The 21,905-nt window shown below is 39.0% G+C and overlaps 1 protein-coding gene across 3 annotated transcripts; it reads left to right on the top strand.

The window, feature by feature from the left end:
- Positions 1-1,119: 1,119 nt before the first annotated feature.
- LOC124144978 (2-phosphoxylose phosphatase 1-like) lies at positions 1,120-19,528 on the top strand. 3 transcript variants are annotated; one of them, XM_046514602.2, is made up of 3 exons: positions 1,120-1,270; positions 10,648-10,854; positions 17,842-19,528. In XM_046514602.2, the coding sequence occupies exons 1-3, from the start codon at positions 1,204-1,206 to the stop codon at positions 19,023-19,025; spliced, it is 1,458 nt and encodes a 485-aa protein (XP_046370558.2). In that variant the 5' UTR covers positions 1,120-1,203; the 3' UTR covers positions 19,026-19,528. The 3 variants fall into 3 exon arrangements, with proteins under 3 accessions (XP_046370558.2, XP_046370559.2, XP_046370557.2); XM_046514603.2 differs by lacking the exon at positions 1,120-1,270 and adding an exon at positions 4,355-4,776; XM_046514601.2 differs by lacking the exon at positions 1,120-1,270 and adding an exon at positions 9,148-9,533.
- The last annotated feature ends 2,377 nt before the right edge of the window (positions 19,529-21,905 follow it).

Below are 21,905 nucleotides of genomic sequence, written 5' to 3'. Positions count from 1 at the left end.
TTCCAGCCATGTTCCAGGTGTGATGATCATCATGAACTACATTAGCCCTGGGCTTCGTGCATGGTCGTGATCATGAACTATAATAGCCCTGGGTTCCACACATGGTCATGATTATGAACTATAATAGCCCTGGGTTCCTGGGTTCCACACAAGGTCGTGATCATGAACTATAATAGCCCTGGGTTCCACGCATGGTCGTGATTACGAACTATAATAGCCCTTTGTTCCACACATGGTCGTGATCATGAACTGTAATAGCCCTGGGTGCCTGGGTTCCACAGAAGGTCGTGATCATGAACTATAATAGCCCTAGGTTCCTGGGTTCGACACAAGGTCGTGATCGTGAACTATAATAGCCCTGGGTTCCACACATGGTCGTGATCATGAACTATAACAGCCCTGGGTTCCTGGGTTCCACACATGGTCGTGATCATGAACTATAATAGCCCTAGGTTCCTGGGTTCGACACAAGGTCGTGATCGTGAACTATAATATCCCTGGGTTCCTGGGTTCCACACATGGTCGTGATCATGAACTATGATAGCCCTGGGTTCCACAAATGGTCGTGATCATGAACTATAATAGCCCTAGGTTTCACACATCATCGGGTCGTAGTCATAACTATTATAGCCCTAGGTTCCATAATATAGTATAGTGTTGTAATCGTAGTAGTAGTAGTAGTAGTAGTAGTAGATGTAGTAGTAGTAGTAGTAGTAGTAGTAGATGTAGTAGTAGTAGTAGTAGTAGTAGTAGTAGTAGTAGTAGTAGTAGTAGTAGTGGTGGTGGTGGTGGTGGTGGTCATAGTGGTAGTAGTAACAGCAGTAGCAGCAAAGAATATTTCGTTTATACTTGTAGCAGTGTTCAAGAGCAGTTAATAAGTTAGTGTTGCAGTATGTACTTTGTCTCCTTCCCGTGTGGTGAATCCGGGGCGGGTCCCTATACACAACCCCATCACTTGACTGTGTCATATAGTGTATACAGAATGACTTCAAACATGTAAACAAATAAGATTATCTTGAAGGTCACTTTGGTTTATATGTGTATCAAGATATTTTTTTCAAGCACTGATTTCCCCCAGTCACAGCTCTGAAACTGAACTGTTCGGCAAGAGAAAGTATACTCTTGAAAGGACAAACGTTGTCAAAACGTTACTGGGCTGAAAATCGTCGCCGAAACATTGCAGTTAAGGCCCACAACACAACAATGATGCCCACATCAAATACACCACCATCGAACAACATTTCTTGTTTGTTTTTAGCCACCATCAAACGTGGGTATATACTACAATATACTCTCTTTTCTCAGTTCTTGCTTATTGATGTTCCATATGCCGTTGAGTGTAGAATCACGGGCAGGTTATAAAACCTATTAAAGGAGTCGTTTTGGTCTTTAATAACAACCCTATGTTAAATAATATATAACAAACTGACTTAAAAACGAAATGAAAGGACGTTTGTTTCCGGTGGTCTTTTGGTTTCCAGTGGTCTCTCTGCTTTAATTTTAAAAAGTTTCTATTGGTGGGAATATGTTGCACAAGAATGTCTTTATCGCCTGATCGTGACATGGTGATACTAATTATAGGCCCGGGGGCTTATTGTGATCACGGAGCAGTAGCTGGTAAACAGTGCGTATTTCATATCACTCACCATGCAATTTCACAAATTAAACACGTGTTTCGTGACTTTCGTGACACCCGTATCAAATACATCAACATCGAATAACATTTTTTTGTCATTTTTAGACACCTTCAAACATGGGTTTATACTTTCTTTTAGGGTCGGTCGGGTAGCCGAGTGGCTAAAGCGTTCGCTCGTCACGCCGAAGACCCGGGTTCGATTCCCGACATGGGTACAATGTGTGAAGCCCATTTCTGGTGTCCCCCGCCGTGATATTTCTGGAATATTGCTAAAAGCGGCGTAAAACCAAACTCACTCACTCACTCATTATACTTTCTTTTGCCCGGCAGTATATTTTTAAGGTATAAACGTTCACCTTTGATCTTAGTTCTCTAAAGAATTGCATGTACGGGGACGGGGGGTGGCCTTATGTTTAAAAGTGTTCCATCATCGAGGCGAAGACCCATGCATTGTGTGAAACCTGTTTGTGATGTACCTTCAGAGATGTTGCTGGAACGGAGGGGCGGCGTTCAACAACGTTCACTGCATATCAGGGATTGGTAATTTACTATATGAGGCTGGTTCGATTGGTCTTAGACTGAATCATAATTTGCTGACAAATCACAAACCCCATAATAATAATAAAATTAAATTTTAAAAAATTATTTAAAAAATTAAAATAAATAAATACATAAATAAATAAATAAATAAAAAAATAAAACAAATATATAAAGAAAAAAACAAAATAAAATAATAAAATAAAATAAAATATCTTTCCATGCCCCCCTCCCTATAATAAATGATCAGTCCCTAAATAATTTCAATATAATATGACGGATATGCATGCAACGCTACACTTGAAATTCCACTTCACCTTAATGCAATGTGCGTTGAATCAATTTGCAGAGTATATCAGCGTAGATGGGGTTTGATTACATGGGTAAAGAAGGAAGCGATTTGAATTTATATAAGTGTTTATAAATACGGACATTTCACCTGTAAGGTTATGCATATAATAGATATATGTCTTAGTTGCATCCTGGTTCGTGCACGCGTGCGTGCGTACGTTCTAGAATCATTAGTGTTCCTGCTAGTACAGAGATTCTGAGGTGTGTAGCTGTAAGGATACGGCAGGGTTTCTGTCCGTAAATTGTTTGTCTGTTTGTTTGTTTGTTTAACGCCGCAATATACCAGCTATACGACGGTGGCCTGAAAAATAGTCGAGTTTGGGCCAAACAAGCCAGTGGCTGGCATCAAGGGCGGAGCTAGCATTTTTAAAAGGGAGGGGTTCAAAATATCAAATCCTCTCTCAGAAATTTACTGCTGCCTACATTTTACATTTGGTTTTCAAAAAATAGAGGGGGGGGGGGGGGGGGGGGGGGGGTTCGAAACTATGGTGGCTATTAGCCGGATGTCGTGGGTGTCTGCTCATACCACTGACCTCCGGTTTGTCCGCAGGGTTATACACAGTCGCAATAGTGTTGGGTGTGGCGTCGAACAAAACTCCTCCATACGGAAGGCCGGTAGTTCCATCACGGACGCCAAAAGCATATGTGGATAATCGAGTATGGGCCAGACACTCCAGTGATTGATATTTTGAGCAAAGAGTTGTACCTAGACTGGCTTATTGTCTCTGTAAAATGAGGCTTATAATTAACTGTTATCTTGATATGAAGCAATGCATGAAAATTGAGTTGACAGACAACCAAAGTCGGTTATTTTAACTTCTTTACAACTTGAACCCATTCTGCCAATTTTCCGTAGTCTTCACAAACTGAAAATGTTAAATATGTTTGTTTTTGGAGTATAATACAACTTTGATGTATTGGTAACATATTGTATGTGTTTTTGTAAACTCATAACTTGTTCTCGTCGCTATATTGTCTGAAACATTGCCGATGCATCGTTAAATTGAGAAAGTCATTCACTGTGTCTGCCGATCGTCTTATGTGACGTCATCCAGTTGAATACTATGCCGTTATGTTCAGTGACGTAATGGTGACGTTTATGGTGTTATTTAACATATGGATATATGCCGTTAATAAGTATATGCTCTTATAACAAATTTATCACCTTTAACCCCGCTTGCGAGATTTCAATCCCATTTGCCCATTCAATTGTTATTCATACTCATTTAAGTTGGTTTGTTGTTTATCGCCGCACTCAGCAATATTCCAGCTATATGACGGCGGTCTGTAAATAATCGAGTCTGGACCAGACAATCCAGTGATTGATATCATGAGCATCGATCCACGCAGTTGGGATCGATGACCGTGCATCAACCAAGTCAGCGAGCCTGACAACCCGATCCCGTTCGTCGCCTTTTGCGACAAGCATTGTAGCCTTTTACGGCAAGCATGGGTTGCTGAAGACCTATTCAACCACGGATCTTCACGGGTCCATACTAATTTCAGATTGCTATGTGGGGTAGAATGTGCTTTACCTGTCCCTACCTTTAGGAAAAAATATTTTTTATTATTTTTGTCTTTTATTATTTTGAATTATATAGGGCAGTGACCATATATCGGTATATGGTTTCTGTGTACAGCTGATGTGGGCCTATTATTTTGCAGTTGGTAATTATTTATCTGTCTTATAACGGAGGAATCTTAGATCCACGTGCCCATAAAACAACATCGGACAGCAATGGTAATTATTAATGGGAAGGCCGTTGAAGTACCTGTCTCCCGAAGAAAATAATATAAACACGCACCCCAGCAAGTCTATATAATGTACGGAAGTAAATGACTGCTCCCTCGTACGACAACGTGCAGTTTCAGGTCGTCGTTATGGAAGTCGGGCTGTGTTGAAGGAGACAGCATCACTACCTGAGCTCCAGTCGTCTTTCCGTGTCATGAATTTACACGTGTCATATATACATTGTCATTTGACTTCAACACAGTCCGCTGCGATTGGTGTAATGGTAGAAACGATCCTGATGGTGCGATTGAAAAACACGTGGTTTTGACGAAGTAGACGAGAACATTCGCCGGGAAGTAATAGATTTTTTTATGGTTCGTGAATGTGCACTTATAGACTAAATGACTTTGAAACGTGAAAACATTTTTCGAACCCAAGAGCCAATTTCGCTGCAGGAAAATGGTGTCTTGGATGCATGTGGAGTTTTTCATCCTGCGACTGTGTGTCCTTGGTCTGCCAGGTAGGTGTTATTTAGGCCTATATTTACAAAATAATCTATTAGATCTCGGTGAGTAGGTCACCTTGACCTCGGAGCATCTCAATCAGATCAATCACCCGTCCATCACTTGGTTGTTGAGATTGTATTGACATCTGGAAATTGTTTAATGGGGTAGAATAAGTTTAATAAAAACATATGTAGTACTTAAATGCACAGGTGCTTAATTGGAACGCAAAAAAATAGCAGCTTCAAGATGTATGGTCGCACCCAGTGTCAGTATGCTATATAAAGTTGCCTTTTATATAGTATACTGACACTGGGTGTGACCATATATCCTATAGCTGCTATTTTTAGCGTTACAAGCCCCTGTGCTAAAGTATGATCTGTGGAATATGAATATAAAACTCAAGACCACCAAATGAACGATGTGATTCAGAAAGTAACTATAACATGGTCAGTGTGCTTATTTGATGTGTGTTAAATTGTCTCTGTAAGTTAAAGATACAGTCACCTTTAATAATAATTCAATAAAATGTGCATACAATATTTTTATCTGCAAGACCCAATTGGTGGTCATCCTATCAACTGTGAAAATGAAGCATTATGCACATGACAACATTCTAATAAATGAAATAAAAACAAGTACAAATCTAAAGTGTCTTGTATTCTTAACTTTTCTACCTCTCACAAGGTATGCTAGGAGTATTCACAGCATTAGAAATTGGCACTAGTCCAATAGTCCTTGCCAAACTGCCCAATAGTTAACCCTCTGGATGCCGAGGTTTTTTTCTGATGCACATTTTCCTAAGATCGGTAAAGTGAAGGTTGTGCGTGAATTGTGCTCACGCGGCACTGGATCTACCTCTGGCTATAAAATTACGCAGAGGTGGAGAATATTAAATTTCCTATTTGATGGTGTAAACTTAACTGCAAATATTAAACCGGTTTTGAAAAAGACACTTCTAAGTGTTGTCCGAGAATATATTCTGCATTGAAAAACAGTAAATTCCTCCGCTTTTTTTTGTACACCGATAAAAGTACTGTGCGACAATTATCGATATTGAAACTGTAAGTGTAATGTTACTGATGTAGCACCATTATTAATGGAGCACAAGCCTTATCATCAAATGTAATGAAATACCAAATAAATAACACCATTCCTTTTGACGTCATGGCTGGTTTTATGTCTTTGATAATGTCGGAGAAAGACGACTCTGGTATTTTGATAAAAATATATCTCCCCTAATTTTCGTTCATGGTATGGAAAATCTCGATGTGGAAAACGGAATTTGACTCTTTTTCGACGCAACATAAAATGACTGCTTTCACCAAGTAAATAATGTCTTGAATATGTAAACAATTTGATAGTTTATCGTGCATCTAAATTGGACAAGACATGCACCTGTTTGGCATCAATTTACGTAATGAAATACACAAAAGAATATTTCAAAACAACCAAAATTATATTCAATATTGGACATATATTTGTTCATTAATATGTTATTACTTCTCTTCGTCTCATCTCAGAATTAAACAATAAAAGATGCGATGAAAGCTCTATTGGTATAAAATTATCAGGATAATTGTATAAGGTTGAACCAACGGGGAACCTGGCATGGATTTTTTTAATACTTTTTCCAATTCTTGGAGAAATAAAGTAAACAGTTTAATATCCTGTGATCACAATATTGAAAAAAAGAAAGAACCCATTGATTTATATAATGCAAAACCATTGGAACCAACGGAAAAGAAATTCCGATAAAGTGAATACCGTTGTCGTTGTGCGTGATTTTGCGTCGGTCATGGCGTCACACAGGACGGTGACTTTGACAATTTTTTGTTGAAAATATCAAATCATTGCAATGTATCTATTTCAAATTCCCTAATTCTTCCTACGATTCTCTTCCTTTGCATATTCTGAAAATGTTGAGCCAATATGATATTATTGTGAACGAACTGAGGAATGGATAGCTCAAAATAGGTAGAAAATGTTACACTGTGTAAAATCTGAATTTTGCTTTGTTTACATTTCAAACAAGTGCAGTTTTTCCAGCGCACCACTTGTTTTCACACCAAACTTATTTTGCTTGATTTCATCTAGCCACTTTGTATTGGTGACAAAGACCATTGGTCATTTGATTCTAAAATGTATGAGGAATTCAAGGATGTATGTATCGCAGCTAAGTTTGAAATATACGTGATGTTACAGGTGTCTCATAACCGGTGTACCTGAAACGTGATTTTGTAAACACTATCCAATATGACGGAAAGTTCACATTCGTGTTTGCATATTTTCAAAAACATTTGAAACGATTCTAGGGTTATCGGAGACGTTTTGGAATGATCATTGGTGATTTCATAAAAGACAGATACCCGTGATCACTAATATGCTATTTTTAAAATTCATTTCTCCGAGTAAATATCCGAAATTTATATTTCAAAACATGCAAATAACGCTATGAGTAGTGATTTAGTAATGTATATAAAAAATGCCGACATTTACGATGTACCTAATTTTCAGAGGTCATTGGAAGATATCACAGATCAGGGAATTTCCCACCTTATTCAAAACTGTGAAGTGTATTTGTGTGGGTGATGCATTTTGAATTTTGTTCGACTTCAAACTGAGGGTTGTAGAGGAGGGATATATATGTCCCTGTGGCATCCAGGCGGTTAAGGTATCATAAGGACGAGTAGAAATTCAGCTCCATGTTATCATTATAAGGACTAGTTGACTAAAAGTGTTAGTTTCTATTGCTGATTCACATAAAAAGCGCGAAAATGAAGACAAATAATAAGACTGGCAAATATAAATGTGAACGGAATGACGAGAAGGCAGTCTAGTCCACTTGAAACGGTGCCGATTGCATTATGACAGTCTTTGTGGCAGCTGACATTTTACCCATTTACATTTTTATGACCTTTTATGTGGATATATATATATATATATATATATATGGCGGCGGCGGCCTGTATGTTATCAAATCTGGGCCAGACAATCCAGTGATTGGTATTACGAGCAACAGTCCATGCTGAAGAGGTACCATGACGTGCTGTCAACCAAATCACCAAGCCTGACCATCCATTCTTTTTTCTTTCTTTTTTTCCTGTTGTTTAATGCCGTTATCAGCAATATTCCAGCTATATGACGGCGGTCTGTAAATAATCGAGTCTGGACCAGACAATCCAGTGTTTAATATCATGAGCATCGAACCACACAATTGGGATACGATTACATGCATCAACCAAGTCGGTGAGCCTGACCACCCGATCCCATTAGTCGCCTCTTACAACAAGCATAGTCGCCTTTTACGGCAAGATGGGATCAAAGACAAAATGACATGAAAACTATTGTTTATGTGTAGGTAACGGTCTTGCCCATTTTAATCTATCATGTTTGACTCAAGTTACCTTTGAAAAGACCAATCAGAGCGCTACTTACCAGATCATGAAAGTGACAGTTGAAACGTGACCCGTAATGGGATGGCCTCAGATCTTTGTTTGGCGGTGACCGCCTCCGTGGTCCAGTGGTAGAGCGTCCACCCGGAGAGCGGAAGGTCCGGGGTTCGATCCCCGACCGCGTCATACCAAAACACGTTAAAAGATGGTACTTGTTGTTACCCTGTCTGGCGCTCGGCATTAAGGGGCTAAAACAAGGACTGGTCGGATCGGAGTCAGTACACTGTGTCTGAGTGGGGTATTCATGTTAAACTGCGGCATAGTATCTCAGTGAGCTAGCACTATAAATCGGCATCAGTCCGGACTAGTACAAGCAGCCACACAAACACACACACGTTCATGCACATCGCTATATAAGTGCAATAATCTTGGACGCGACGTTAAACCCAATTTCACCTCACCTCACCCTGTTTGGCGGTAGCGAGATCTAAGATCTGATTTTAATGAGATTGAGAAAAATACTAATGACTGACAGCTGGACCAAGGACACTTGTAATAACATGGATCAATGTTTCAATCAATTTTTAATATATATACTAATTTAACCGAGATACAAGGCTTCTCAGGTGTGTGATTTGAAACTAACCAACCCATCACATATTTCACTGTGATTTTGTAGAAAATATGCTGTACTGGAGTTTTCGCTTTGTATATTTTCATTGAGGAAAATATTTTCAATATGAGAGTCACCATGGCACATCTGTTGTCTTAATGGGGACAATTTGAAAACTTCAGAATGTTGCAGTTCCGTTTATGGGAGTGAACTTGGACAAATCCACAAAATCAGTTTTCTGTTAATAGATAGCTTTTGGTATTTATGATACAGGTATGACCATCCAACATATCTAAACATTCCTTATGAATAATAATTATCCTATTAATCAAATGAGATCGTAAATATTTTCTTTCATTTTGTTGTAACCAGAACTATTGAAATAGAAGCACAATGCATGATAAAATATCAAAAGAAACATTTACGGGATAGATAAAACAATTTTGATTATCATCTTTATTACTGAAAATAAGCTTGCTGGGAGAATAACAAGTACAATTGTTGTGTCAAAACATCTCCATCATCAGATGTTTAATGTCTCGTCTCATTAAATGCTTCACATCTGTTGATGTAGATCCACAGGCTAATATTTAGCAGCTGGATGCTTGTTGGTGATGTCCCTATAAGTGTAGAGACTGCTGGGTTAGGGGCTAGACCGGTAAAATTATGTGCAGATGATCACGTCGCTTGTCCATGATGACATTTATAGGCTATCATTGTCACACCACTGGTGACAGATTTATTTCAATCATGGCAGCCCTTACAGGTAAGGGGAGAGGGGGTTCACTTGTAGCTGTTTTATTTGTTTTTATTTCAGGGGGCCTCCAGATAATTGTTTGGGCCGCTGAGTACTTTCTACATTGGGTATTGATTGGGTTTGGGAGTATTCAGTATGCTTTTAGTTTTACTCGCTTGGTCTCTCTTGAGGCTGATTGCATAGTTGAGTAGAGAGGATTGTGTGTTTGTATAGCAGAGTAGAGAGGATTTTGTGGTTGTATAGCAGAGTAGAGAGGATTGTGTGGTTGTATAGCAGAGTAGAGGGGATTGTGTGGTTGTATAGCAGTAGAGAGGATTGTGTGGTTGTATAGCAGAGTAGAGAGGATTGTGTGGTTGTATAGCAGTAGAGAGGATTGTGTGGTTGTATAGCAGAGTAGACAGGATTGTGTGGCGGTATAGCAGAGTAGAGAGGATTGTGTGGTTGTATAGCAGAGTAGACAGGATTGTGTGGTTGTATAGCAGAGTAGAGAGGATTGTGTGGTTGTATAGCAGAGTAGAGAGGATTGTGTGGTTGTATAGCAGAGTAGAGAGGATTGTGTGGTTGTATAGCAGAGTAGAAAGGATTGTGTCGTTGTATAGGAGAGTAGACAGGATTGTGTCGTTGTATAGCAGAGTAGAGAGGATTGTGTGTTTGTATAGCAGAGTAGACAGGATTGCGTGGTTGTATAGCAGAGTAGAGAGGATTGTGTGGTTGTATCACAGAGTAGAGAGGATTGTGTGGTTGTATCACAGAGTAGAGAGGATTGTGTGGTTGTATAGCAGAGTAGAGAGGATTGTGTGGTTGTATAGCAGAGTAGAGAGGATTGTGTGGTTGTATAGCAGAGTAGACAGGATTGTGTGGTTGTATAGCAGAGTAGACAGGATTGTGTGGTTGTATAGCAGAGTAGACAGGATTGTGTGGTTGTATAGCAGAGTAGAGAGGATTGTGTGGTTGTATAGCAGAGTAGAGAGGATTGTGTGGCTGTATAGCAGAGTAGACAGGATTGTGTGGTTGTAAAACAAATACATGTTGAATCTAAATCTGTCCACACAATACAAGTTCCTTTCTCTTCCTATTTTATTTATGATGATAAAAGTTGATTTTATGTACTTGATGTTTTCAGTGTTTTGCTTGTGCTTCCCGTGTATCCACGGTGACGATCCATCTCTTCATGTGTCCGGTGACGACCAGAGGTTGTTATGGACCCCAGAAGAGAATAATGGAGGAAATGCGATGCGATTCACCGTGGACAACCAATCAGATCCCTTGTTTCATCCCGGGTTTATGGACTACTGTCGTTTGTCAGAAAATGCTTTCTCAGGGAGTGAAGGTAGATATGAATAGTTTTGCCGGACACAAAAAATTGCATCCACAACTCGTATAATCAAAGAATGTATGCTTATAAGTTGTATACAGGGGTCCGGAAATCGTCATATGCGCCGGGCATGTCCGATTGGGAATCTCAAATGTCCGTTTTAAAATATTGCTTACCGGACATTTTAAAAAGTATTGTCCGGACATTCTTAAATTTTGACCGGACATGATCAACAGTTAGGACTGAGCAGTTTCTGTCTGCAGTTGCAACACAATGAAGATTATCTACACTGACAAGCTTTCTTTGTTTTGATTGCTGTAAATACATCGTACCTACATGATAGTCCAATCGGTCAATCACTGTAATAGGCAATAAACTGAGTTGACACTGATTAATGGAGGATTAATTACTGAGAACATTTTGTTAATTTGAGTGAAAGGTGTTTACAACTGTACATTAATACCTTGCATCATCGATGTACCTCATTATCCTCACAATGCTACAATACGTAACCTCAGACAAGAAGCGAAAGCGTGACGACAGCCAGTCGACCGATGCAGATCAGTCGAGCGGATCTGCCAAACCCTCAAAGTCTTGACGATCATTTTGTAAGTCGTGGCTAACGACTTTCACTTGGTTGACATAAAATGAGGATTTGCAGATTTTATTGTTTTCAGTAGCTAGTCGTATATTGAATCTTGATTGACCGCCATTTTGCTTTCTCAGACGATCGATATCCAATTTTTTTATGGTCAATAATTAAGTACAGATGAAAAAAGTATTCAAATAACTATTGCTATCAACGATATTTTAGTATTTGTGATTAAATTATCTGTCTTGTTTTTAAAAAAATCTTTAGTTTAAAAAAACACTTTTCCTGTGAGGTCACGTGATAACCAAATATGGGATAATAGTATCGATCCAAATGTTACAACGCGTACACTTGAGCAGACTCATGAATATAACTCATGAATATTAATTAGACCGTTCACTATGTTAACAGATCGTTATTATAACAGAAACAAACGTATGTTTTCCATGTAAATCTACAATGATATTATTTGTTATTAATTGTCCGGTGAATTAAACAATTTTAATTGAAACAATTCATAATTCATCATATTATGAATACGTAAACTTGTAATGTGTGTGAAAAGTCGTACTAAAATACGCTGTTTGAAGGGGGCGTGGCCTAAATGCAAATGTCCGATTGGGATTTTAAATTTTCTGGACCCCTGGTTGTATAGCAAGTCCATAGGGTGCGAAAAGAATATGTCTGTTTGAATCTTTAAGACCCATTCAGTTGCATTCAGAGCCATTGTTGCATAGACATAAATTTACTGTCCCTGTGTGTTCTGTTTCACTCAAATAAGGGAAATTCCATCCATGGTTTAATGTATGGCTTGGGCGGTCGGGTAGCCTAGTGGTTAAAGCATTCGCTCGTCATGCCGAAGACCCGGGTTCGATTCCCGACATGGGTACAATGTGTGAAGCCCATTTCTGGTGTCCCCCGCCGTGCTGGAATATTGCTAAAAGCGTCTTAAAACCATACTCACTCACTCGCTAATGTATGGCTTCACAAAAACAGTGCGCTGCAGAGGCAGCGGCCTTGCGGGATTCTCGCAATAGTTTACTGATGGGCACGTAATATTCAGCTCAGTGGGACATCGGGCGCTTTCATGTAGAGGGGTTTATTTTTTATAATTATGGTAGTCGCTGATTGTTTCCAAAACAGAACACATCAACAAAACAGCTACTTCTATTATCAAATATAAACGTCATTGCTTTTTGCGTCTCAATTTACCTTCAGTAACTTAAATTGGCTTAAAGTCACAAATGGTCCAATCATCATCAAGCTTTCACATTTGTCCAAATATTGTAGTCATGGTTTTGATAATGCCAAAGATGTTTCTGCTCAGATGACCCCAGGATTTCAGAATCGCCAACCACAAGTTATGTTAGCGATACACAGTAACCATGGTGACAGTCTGAGGAAAGGTGGAAAAACCGAGAAATGTAGAAATTTTCAGTGAACATGGCTTCGAGACTACATGTGGTTGCTGCAAAGCTCAACGAAATACTACGACATGTCAGCTTTGTTGAAATCATGTGAAAACTTGTTCAATGTCAAAGTAAATTCTGATTTTAGAACGAGTACCTTAAAGAGACATGCTAACAGCAGTGATGACAGACAAGCTGTTGAGGCGAAATATTTGACTTCGGATGTTGTAGCTGCAGTAATTTACATCTTAGAAAGATGCCATGCTAAACCTGCTGTATGTCACTTGTGTTACGTGTGGACGGTGATTCTGTATCAATAACCTGCTTATTGGGTTTCAAGTTTTACATGGTCTCTCAAAGTGTGGCCCCATAAGTTTTGAAAATGACCCCGTGTATTTATGCTGAAGGGGTCCCTGTCCTCAATTAATATTACACCTGTGAAGATCCGGGGTAGAATAGATCTTCAGCAACCCATGCTTGCCGTAAAAGGCTTGTCATAAGAGGCAACTAACGGCATTGGGTGGTCAGGCTCTCTGACTTGGTTGATGCATGTCATCGTATCCCAATTGCGTAGATCGATGCTAATGATGTCAATCACTGGATAGTCTGGTCCAGACTTGATTATTTACAGACCGCCGTCATATAGCTGGAATATTGCTGAGTGCGATGTTAACAAAACACAAATAAAAAAGCACTTAATGTCTAGTTTCTTGGTAGAACACTGCAAATACTTTACCTTGCAAGCTACTGATAAGAGGGACATTACGTGACAAGACTCAGGCATCAAATGTTGTTTTTTGTATCTTGTTTTTCTTGAAGTTAGTGTCTTGTTTGCTTATTGTTTTTAATGTTTTTAAATATATGAGAGCATAAATCAAAAGTCAAGTGTGCTGGTAAGGACAGATTGAGATGTGTGTAGATCTGCAGAAATGTGTTTATTAAACGTGGGCACCAAGCAAAGGATTAGATAGCAACTTAATTCATATTGATTTGAGTTGCAATGCATTTTCATTATAATCAGATCTGGGGGCACGGGTGGCCCAGTCGTCTAAGGCGCAGCGAATCGCTGTGCAGAGTTGTGTCCCTTGGACACGCCAGAAACCTATGATTGTGGGTTCGAATCCCGGTTTGTCCCGATTATGTTTCTAGGTTTGTCAACTATACCCATGCTCGTGGGTTTCACCGTGGTAAACGTCTGAGACCTGCATCACTTCGGGCTTTCCTCCCACATTAAGCTGACATGCCACGATATAACTTGAATACTGTTAAGAGCGGCGTTAAACCCAACTCACTGACTGACTTTAATCAGATCTTTTACTCTTGCCATCCCCCGAATGATGAAAATGATCTTATTTTAATGAGATTGGATCACAGTTAGGGCTAGCTGTGGTTACAGATCATAGAGATCGATAATTGTTAACTAATACAGTGGTCCCTCGCTACAACGCTACCAATGGGGTCCAAATAATTGGTGGGCGTTATAGACGATGAGCCGTTTAACCGAGGCCTAGGCGGGGGAGCGCGCTCGGCCAATCTCACGATCTTCGCCTTTTCGCACATTGCAATGATACAAGTTGTTTACCGTTCATAGTGTAAAAATATATATCCATTATGTTTTCGCCGTTTGTTATTATTTACAAGCCTTAACTGTCACATTTAATGTGAATGTAGTCTACTTACATGAAAATATCGATCGATAATGGTAGAAACAGACGCTATGAGTGAAGAGCCAATCACAATTAATTACACAAGTACAGAGTGAACAACAATACAATCACGGCTGTGTAAAACTCTCAGTATTAAAAGTGTACATACATTTTTGGAGCTATGCGATACCGCGCGTAGTAACCGAGGTAGCGCTTTATCGAAGAGTCTAATAGCGAGGGATCACTGTATATAAATCGGAAAAGTAACTTTGAGCAAATGTGCCAAAAAAAAGTCCTAAAGAAATAAACTTTTTTAACTCCTCTGGAGAATGGTGGCACATTTATGCAGGGATTACTTTGTGGACATTCAAGATATAACAACAACAGTTACTTTCCATCTTTAGCAATTGACATTATAGAAAATAACAAGTCTGTTTTTGGTAAATCTAAACTTTATTTCATGGCAATAGTTTGTGTGAGATATTATTGGTGACACAATTTTCTTATCAATAATGCTTGTCCTAAGAGGCGACTAACGGGATCGGGTGGTCAGACACGCTGACTTGGTTGATGCATCTCATCGATCCCAGTTGCGTGGATCGATGCTCATGATGTCAATCACTGGATTGTGACTCGATTATTTTCAGACCGCCGTCATATAGCTGGAATATTGCTGAGTGCAACGTTAAACAACAAACAAACAAACAAACAAATATAAATAATCATTAGTATTTTTTCCATCGGTGATAATTCCGATTATCGATTTTAATTTGCTAGACCTAGTCACAGTGTAAGTCAAGGCATTTCCTGTAGTTACAATGAGATGTGCAGGCATGTTGGATACTGATCTGTCATTTGTCATGAAGGGGAAAAGGGTTAGCCCAGGTGACTGAGTACTTGCTTGTCACACCCAGGTTTCATTCCTGTGTTCATCTGGCTGTGAAACTCGGCAGACATGCGATGCACGATGCGTTTATTCCTTTATCGATACAAGATGATATGCTTCCTAAAAACATGAAAAAAAATAACCTGCAACTCGGTTTATTTGTCAGTGAAGTATCGCAAAATATGTTGTAAATAAAGTTTTAAGTTTCCTACTAAGAGTTCCCGCTCCAAACACATGTCTACAGTAAGCTTTTCCTTTTCAACCTGCTCTGAAATATTTAAAGTCGAAAAGTTTCCACGTGATTTGACATAAATATGGGTATTGCTATACTTATCATATCGACTTGCCCAAACTCGTTGGTTAGCACAAATTTGTAATTAGGGATGCAAATTAACCTGAAAGACTAACTACCTGAAAAGTGACAAAACATATCTAATTAAAAGTCAGAAACTCTGTTCCACTGGCCATTAGGCTCCCTCTCACATTAAACAAGACTGACGCTGTCACTCAGGGCTAGCAGGCCAGTGCCAAGTTGCAACCTTGAAATGGTAAACCAATAACCTTGACTTGTAAATCTTCACTGGTAGTAGTTGGTTGGTTGGTTGGTTTGTTGTTTAACGCCTCACTCAGCAATATTCCAGCTATATGACGGCGGCACTGGTAGTAGTAAGAACTAGGGCAAAATATATCCAGACGCGACCCGTGAGGATTTCGGGGTAGATTTGGTCTTCAGCAACCCATACTTGCCGTAAAAGGCGACTATGCTTGTCGTAAAAGGCGACTAACGGGATCGGGTGGTCAGGCTCGCCGACTTGGTTGATGCATGTCATCGATCCCAATTGCGTGGATCGATGCTCATGATATCAATCACTGGATTGTCTTGTCCAGACATGATTATTTACAGACCGCGGTCATATTGCTGGAATATTGCTGAGTACGGCGTTAAACAACAAACTAACTAACTAACTAACTATATCCAGATGCAAAGCTCGAGATAAGCTGCGTGGATAGTTGCTGACAACATCAGTCACTGAATTGTCTGGTCCAGACTCGATTTTGTGTGTTCGTGTGTGTGAACGCATGTGTGAATATTTGCAGACGGCTGCCGTATTGCTTGAATATTGCAGAGTGAGGCGTTAACCAAAGCACATGCACGCACGTATGCACGTATAATCAAATCTGGACCAGACGACGATCCAGTCCCTAGGGGCACCATGAAATGCCATCCATGCCTGACCATTCACGAGGCCACCGATAGCTTTGATCCTCTTTTGACCAGGTTAGGTTGATTGGGACCAATGCTAGGCTGGAAACATTGTGTGTGACCATTTGGGGAGGTTGTCATTGCAGAGCTTGAGATAACTTGCGCAGATACACAGACAATGAATTCCTAGCATATCAAATACACAACAAAAACTATAAATACTGTATTCGACGTAAAAAGCGCCTCTCTCTAAAGAGCGCCCACGGGGATATTTGCTAATATATTGGCTAGTGAACAATCCCAATTAGCACCCCTTCCGATTATCCAATGTACACAAGACTTATTTATTCGCGTATAATACGCACTCGTTATATGCACCCTTAATTATGGGCAATTAAATTCTGGAAAAATATTTATAAACATTTCAGGCTGTCAGCATAACCACGAACATAATATTCTAATAAGAGCCCACTATTTCTAATTTCCAGAGCACCCTGGGCGCTTATTATGTCAAATACGGTATGCTATTTAAGTAAAATTAATGTGTATATTATAGCTATTAGATAAAACGATTGAGTATTTTACAATTGTTACATAAAATGATTGTGTATCAGCCGATCGCCAAATTCACTTACCGACAGTTACATTCGGTAAAGCTTCTAAGACAAATATACTGACAGATGCCAATTAAAAAGCACATCGTGCCGAGTCAAGGTACATGTTGTATCTTAATTAGTTGCCGATTGGAAATTAAAAAAAAAAAAATTAACAAAAAAAATGATTTACAGGAGTTGTTACAAAACAGGTTTTTAGTTAAATACCCAAATGTCAAGAAAAGGGTGGGTAAATTTTTTTTGAATACCCTCTAAAAATTGTGGATACCCAATCAAAATCAAACACCTGGGTAAAACACCCAAATAACCAAAAGCTTAACTAGAGCTCTGCAGATATCTCTGTCAGGGGGTGCGGTCGGGTAGCCTAGTGGTTAAAGTGTTCGCTCGTCACGCCGAAGACCCGGGTTCGATTCCCGACATGGGTACAATGTGTGAAGCCTATTTCTGGTGTCCCCCGCCGTGATATTGCTGGAATATTGCTTAAAGCGGCGTAAAACCATACTCACTCACTCACTCTCTGTCAAGGAAGGACAGGGTTCACCCAAACGTTCACATATTGGGAAAGGTCACTACAAAATGATGAAACATTGTATTACGTTCACCGATTGAACCCCCAGGTTTGACATGATGCTTTATTTCTTGTCTTCTCAGGTTCTTCAGTTCCTGGCTACCACTTGAAGAAGGTTCTTATCCTGATCTCGCCGGGACAGCGAGCCACAAAGATTGATTTCGAAAACATGACCAGTCCCGATATTAGCTGTGACTTTGAGCACCACGCCAACCTCGCAAGCCATCGCAAAGTTCAAAGTTTCCCCGAAGTTGCTGATATTTATCGTCATATGAGATCAAAGAAAGATGGATTCAAAATATTTCGACCATACCCCGATTCACCGTTCTGTGAGTATGAGGAGTTGTCTCCCCTTGGGACAACCCAGCATATACTTTTAGGTGAATACATTGGAAGAAAATATTCCAAATTTGGGTTCGATGAACCGTATTCCGTGGAGGGGATGTTGACAGCGCACTGCATACAAGACGAAGCTGCCTATCAAAGCATTTTTGCGTTTCTGCATGGCCTGCTTCATGAGAAAGACTTTGTTTCGACAACTGTCCAAAAGTCCTTGAATAATTTTTGTCAAATATATCCCAGTCATAGATGCTCCTGCCCCAAATCTGATTTCCTCCAACACCAGATTGCAAAAGTAGTTCGAAGAGGGTTTCATATATTTAAGGAAACTGCCAAAATCGAGAGGAGCATCAATGAAAAAATAAGCATTCCTTATCATACGGACATTGCCCCTCGTGAAATCGTGTCCTTCCTTTCGTCATGGGTATGTGATAGGAGGCAACATCCATGCAAAGATGGCACCTGTTTCAACATCAGCATTTCAAATTTAGATGATGTTTTCCAGTCAGCTAATGATTATCTCAATCACATAACGTCCACAACTACTTTCAAAAGCTATGCACATCTGAACGTTTATCCATTTTTTGAGAGATTGTTCAAATGGCTGGCTGGAAGTGGGGACGAGAGGTTTTCGGTTATGGCGGCTGAGGAAGACTTTGTTGTCATGGTGATGACAGTCCTTGGATTGCCTGTGGAACAAATTCTTCCGTTAGCTTCGAGGCTTGTGTTTGAGATTCACGAATCTCCCCAATCAAAAGATCTGATTGTTAAAATATTTTTGAATGGAATTGATGTATCTGATAGACTCGCTGTGAGTACAGATCTGAATGCCTCAATGCTTGGTCTTGAAGTGGTGAGTGAATATTATACAAGGTCACTGTTAAGTAGTTTCAAAGACGGGGATTATTACACTGAATGCATATCTTAATCCTTTTATCATTTTCAGCAGGAAACAATTGTCAAGAATATGACTATTTTCCTGCTTGCTATAACACATGATATCTATTTATGAGTTGTTGACAGGTTTTAATGACCTTATAAGTCTGGAGGAATCAACTTCAAATATCTTTGAAATCTGAGAAGCCATGAATGAGTTCTGCATGTTTGGGTTAAAAAAACACCATAAAACCAATAACAGCATAAATCATATATGACTGAATTCTTTGCAAAAAAGACTTCATAGCTGTTGTGAAGTTTAATTTGTTTCACAATTTGTATATCCATTTTGAGCTTGACTGCAGGCTTCTGCAGTTGTCCAATAGCTGTAAAATGCATTGGTCAGTGTTTGCTTCCGAAAGAGGGGCATTTCAGCAATGGCCCTCAAATCCTGGAATCACAGAGTCCTTCAGCCTGATAGTCAACTCCCAGAAACAAACCTTTTCACCCAACACCATGAACACCATTGAACCTCTTAGTGAACAAATATATATCGTGGGTTGGAATCCCAGACTTCACCTGATTATGGTAGAATAGGTGCTCATTGATTCCAACAAGCTGGTAATATCTGTGTCTCTTTGGTTACCTCCAAAATAAAGCAGACATGCTTCAGGGATTTATCTAGACCGGGGCCATCTTGCACAAAGTGATCTTAGGGGAGTTAAAGTAGGGGAGTTACGCTCATCTTAGCGCTAAGACTACCATAAGCCTATGTGAAAGTATCGGAGTTACGATCATCTTAGCGCTAAGACTATCGTAAGCCTATGTGAAAGTATCGGAGTTACGATCATCTTAGCGCTAAGACTATCGTAAGCCTATGTGAAAGTATCGGAGTTACGATCATCTTAGCGCTAAGACTATCGTAAGCCTATGTGAAAGTATGTGAGTTCGATCATCTTAGCGCTAAGGGCCAATTGTAATGGAGGATTTCAAACAAAAACAGTGCAAGTTAACATGATTAGGTATCATGATACATATTTCGAGGTGGTCATTTTGTGACTTTCTTATTTGTAACTAGGTTTGCAGAATTGTTGACACAGATTGTCTGGACCAGACTTGATTACTTAGAGGTTGCCGTCATACAGCTGGAATATTACAGATTGCAGCATAAACAAACGAACAAATTGTTGAAATGTGTTTTAAGCAATGTAAGCCTATGTAAGACAGAAATCATTCCTGCAATTCCAGCTGTGTTCATCCAAGCATTGTGTGTCCCTTAAACGGGTTTTTCTTGGAAATTATTGTCGCTTGGGTTCAGGCTGACAGATTTTATTGACCTTTCTATTTTTCATGGATAGATCTTTATATTAAACTGTTATTTGTGTTGATTATTTTTAAAGATAAAAAAACCCAAAGCATACAAACATGACAAATAGGATTTGTTTACAGTCTTATTAAACAAGTTTAGAAACATTTAAATTTTAAATTTAAATTTTAGAGCCAGAACAAGAAACTAATGACATCAATATGAAAATCTTCTAGTTTTTTTGTTTTGTTTAAAATAAAATAGTTAGTGTAGTGCTTTTGCAAGTAAGGCAGCCATTGGTTAGTTATTAAATTTAACAGGTTCTACATTGACAAAACCATTTCAGCATTAATTGATTTGAAGCTAGGGCCTCTTAGATTGGCTTATGTAAATCTGAAGTGAATAAGTAAAAAATCAATTGAACTCTCAAATTTTCACACTGCTCCTTACGAAATTTCAGGAGGAAAAGTTTGATATGTGTAGAGGAAGTTGGAATATCACAGAAACTATTTCCTTGTGATTGACCCGCAGTAAGGAAAATATAATGCAAATATGAAATATTTGCTTACTCCTACTTCAGACAACACATTTTTTATTTTTTGTTTCACAGACCCGCCACCCCTACTGAAAAGCAGCTGGAAAAGATATAAATTAAACATAAAAATTATTTTTAGTATGTTTTCGCGAGTAACAATTATTAGAGACCTTCGTATACAATATAAAATGTTGTATATAAATTCTATGTCTGTCACTATCAGTGATTCAAGAAGCCAGCTGCAGTGTTAACTCCACGGCAGACTGACTTTCATATAAATAAGTAAATGATTGACATAACTATTTTTTTAAATTTTTATTTCGACCGACCTTGTTTGGAAAAGTTGGAATAAATCCATGAAACTTAAAATTTTAAAAATGTAGCCTTATCAATGTAAAGTCACCCATTATAATTTACCAGTCACACCCATCTCCAAAACATGTAAGAAATTTATGGGAGGAAAGAAAATCATTACAGTTTTGTTCTTAATCCATTTTCCAGAGGATTGCCAGGAATTTATCTGGACCTGGTCAGGGGTCGATATTTGACCCCATCTGCAACAAATGTCATTAAAAATTCCCAAATTTAAATTATGAATTTGAAAATTTATATTTTGGCTTGGTAGAGGTAACCTGTATTTCACTGATAACAGAACCAGTAAATTTGAAGGGGTTTTATGTTATTGCACTGAATGCAATCTCGTGAATACAGTGTTAAAAAACCTCTGAATTTAAGAAATAATTTTTTATAAAAAAATCCCCATTTTGAATAAAATAACAAATTTCAAAATTGCATGCCAGGGGCACTTAGTTTTGAATCGTAGATAAGTCCCTGATAGCCAGGGCCCTGTTGTGCAAGGTGCTCGTATCACAATGACCATCATAACTCCACATGTTAACATAGATTTATGGTAGACGTAGTGCTGGAGATTGCTTTGTGAACAGGGCCCAAGTCCACTTCTTGAACTTGCATTTGTAATATCACCCTGGAGGGATGCTCATTTCTAAAAGCCAGATGTTTAGGCAGATCAGATGTGGGATTTACCATGATGTATTTATTGTGACAAGGAAATTCTTCGTCACATTGCATAA

Source organism: Haliotis rufescens, unplaced genomic scaffold, assembly GCF_023055435.1.
Source record: "Haliotis rufescens isolate VD_foot unplaced genomic scaffold, xgHalRufe1.0.p SCAF_55, whole genome shotgun sequence".
Classification (NCBI taxonomy): Eukaryota; Metazoa; Mollusca; class Gastropoda; order Lepetellida; family Haliotidae; genus Haliotis; species Haliotis rufescens.
Note: the sequence above shows the minus strand (reverse complement) of the source record. Positions and strands in the feature narration are given on the sequence as shown.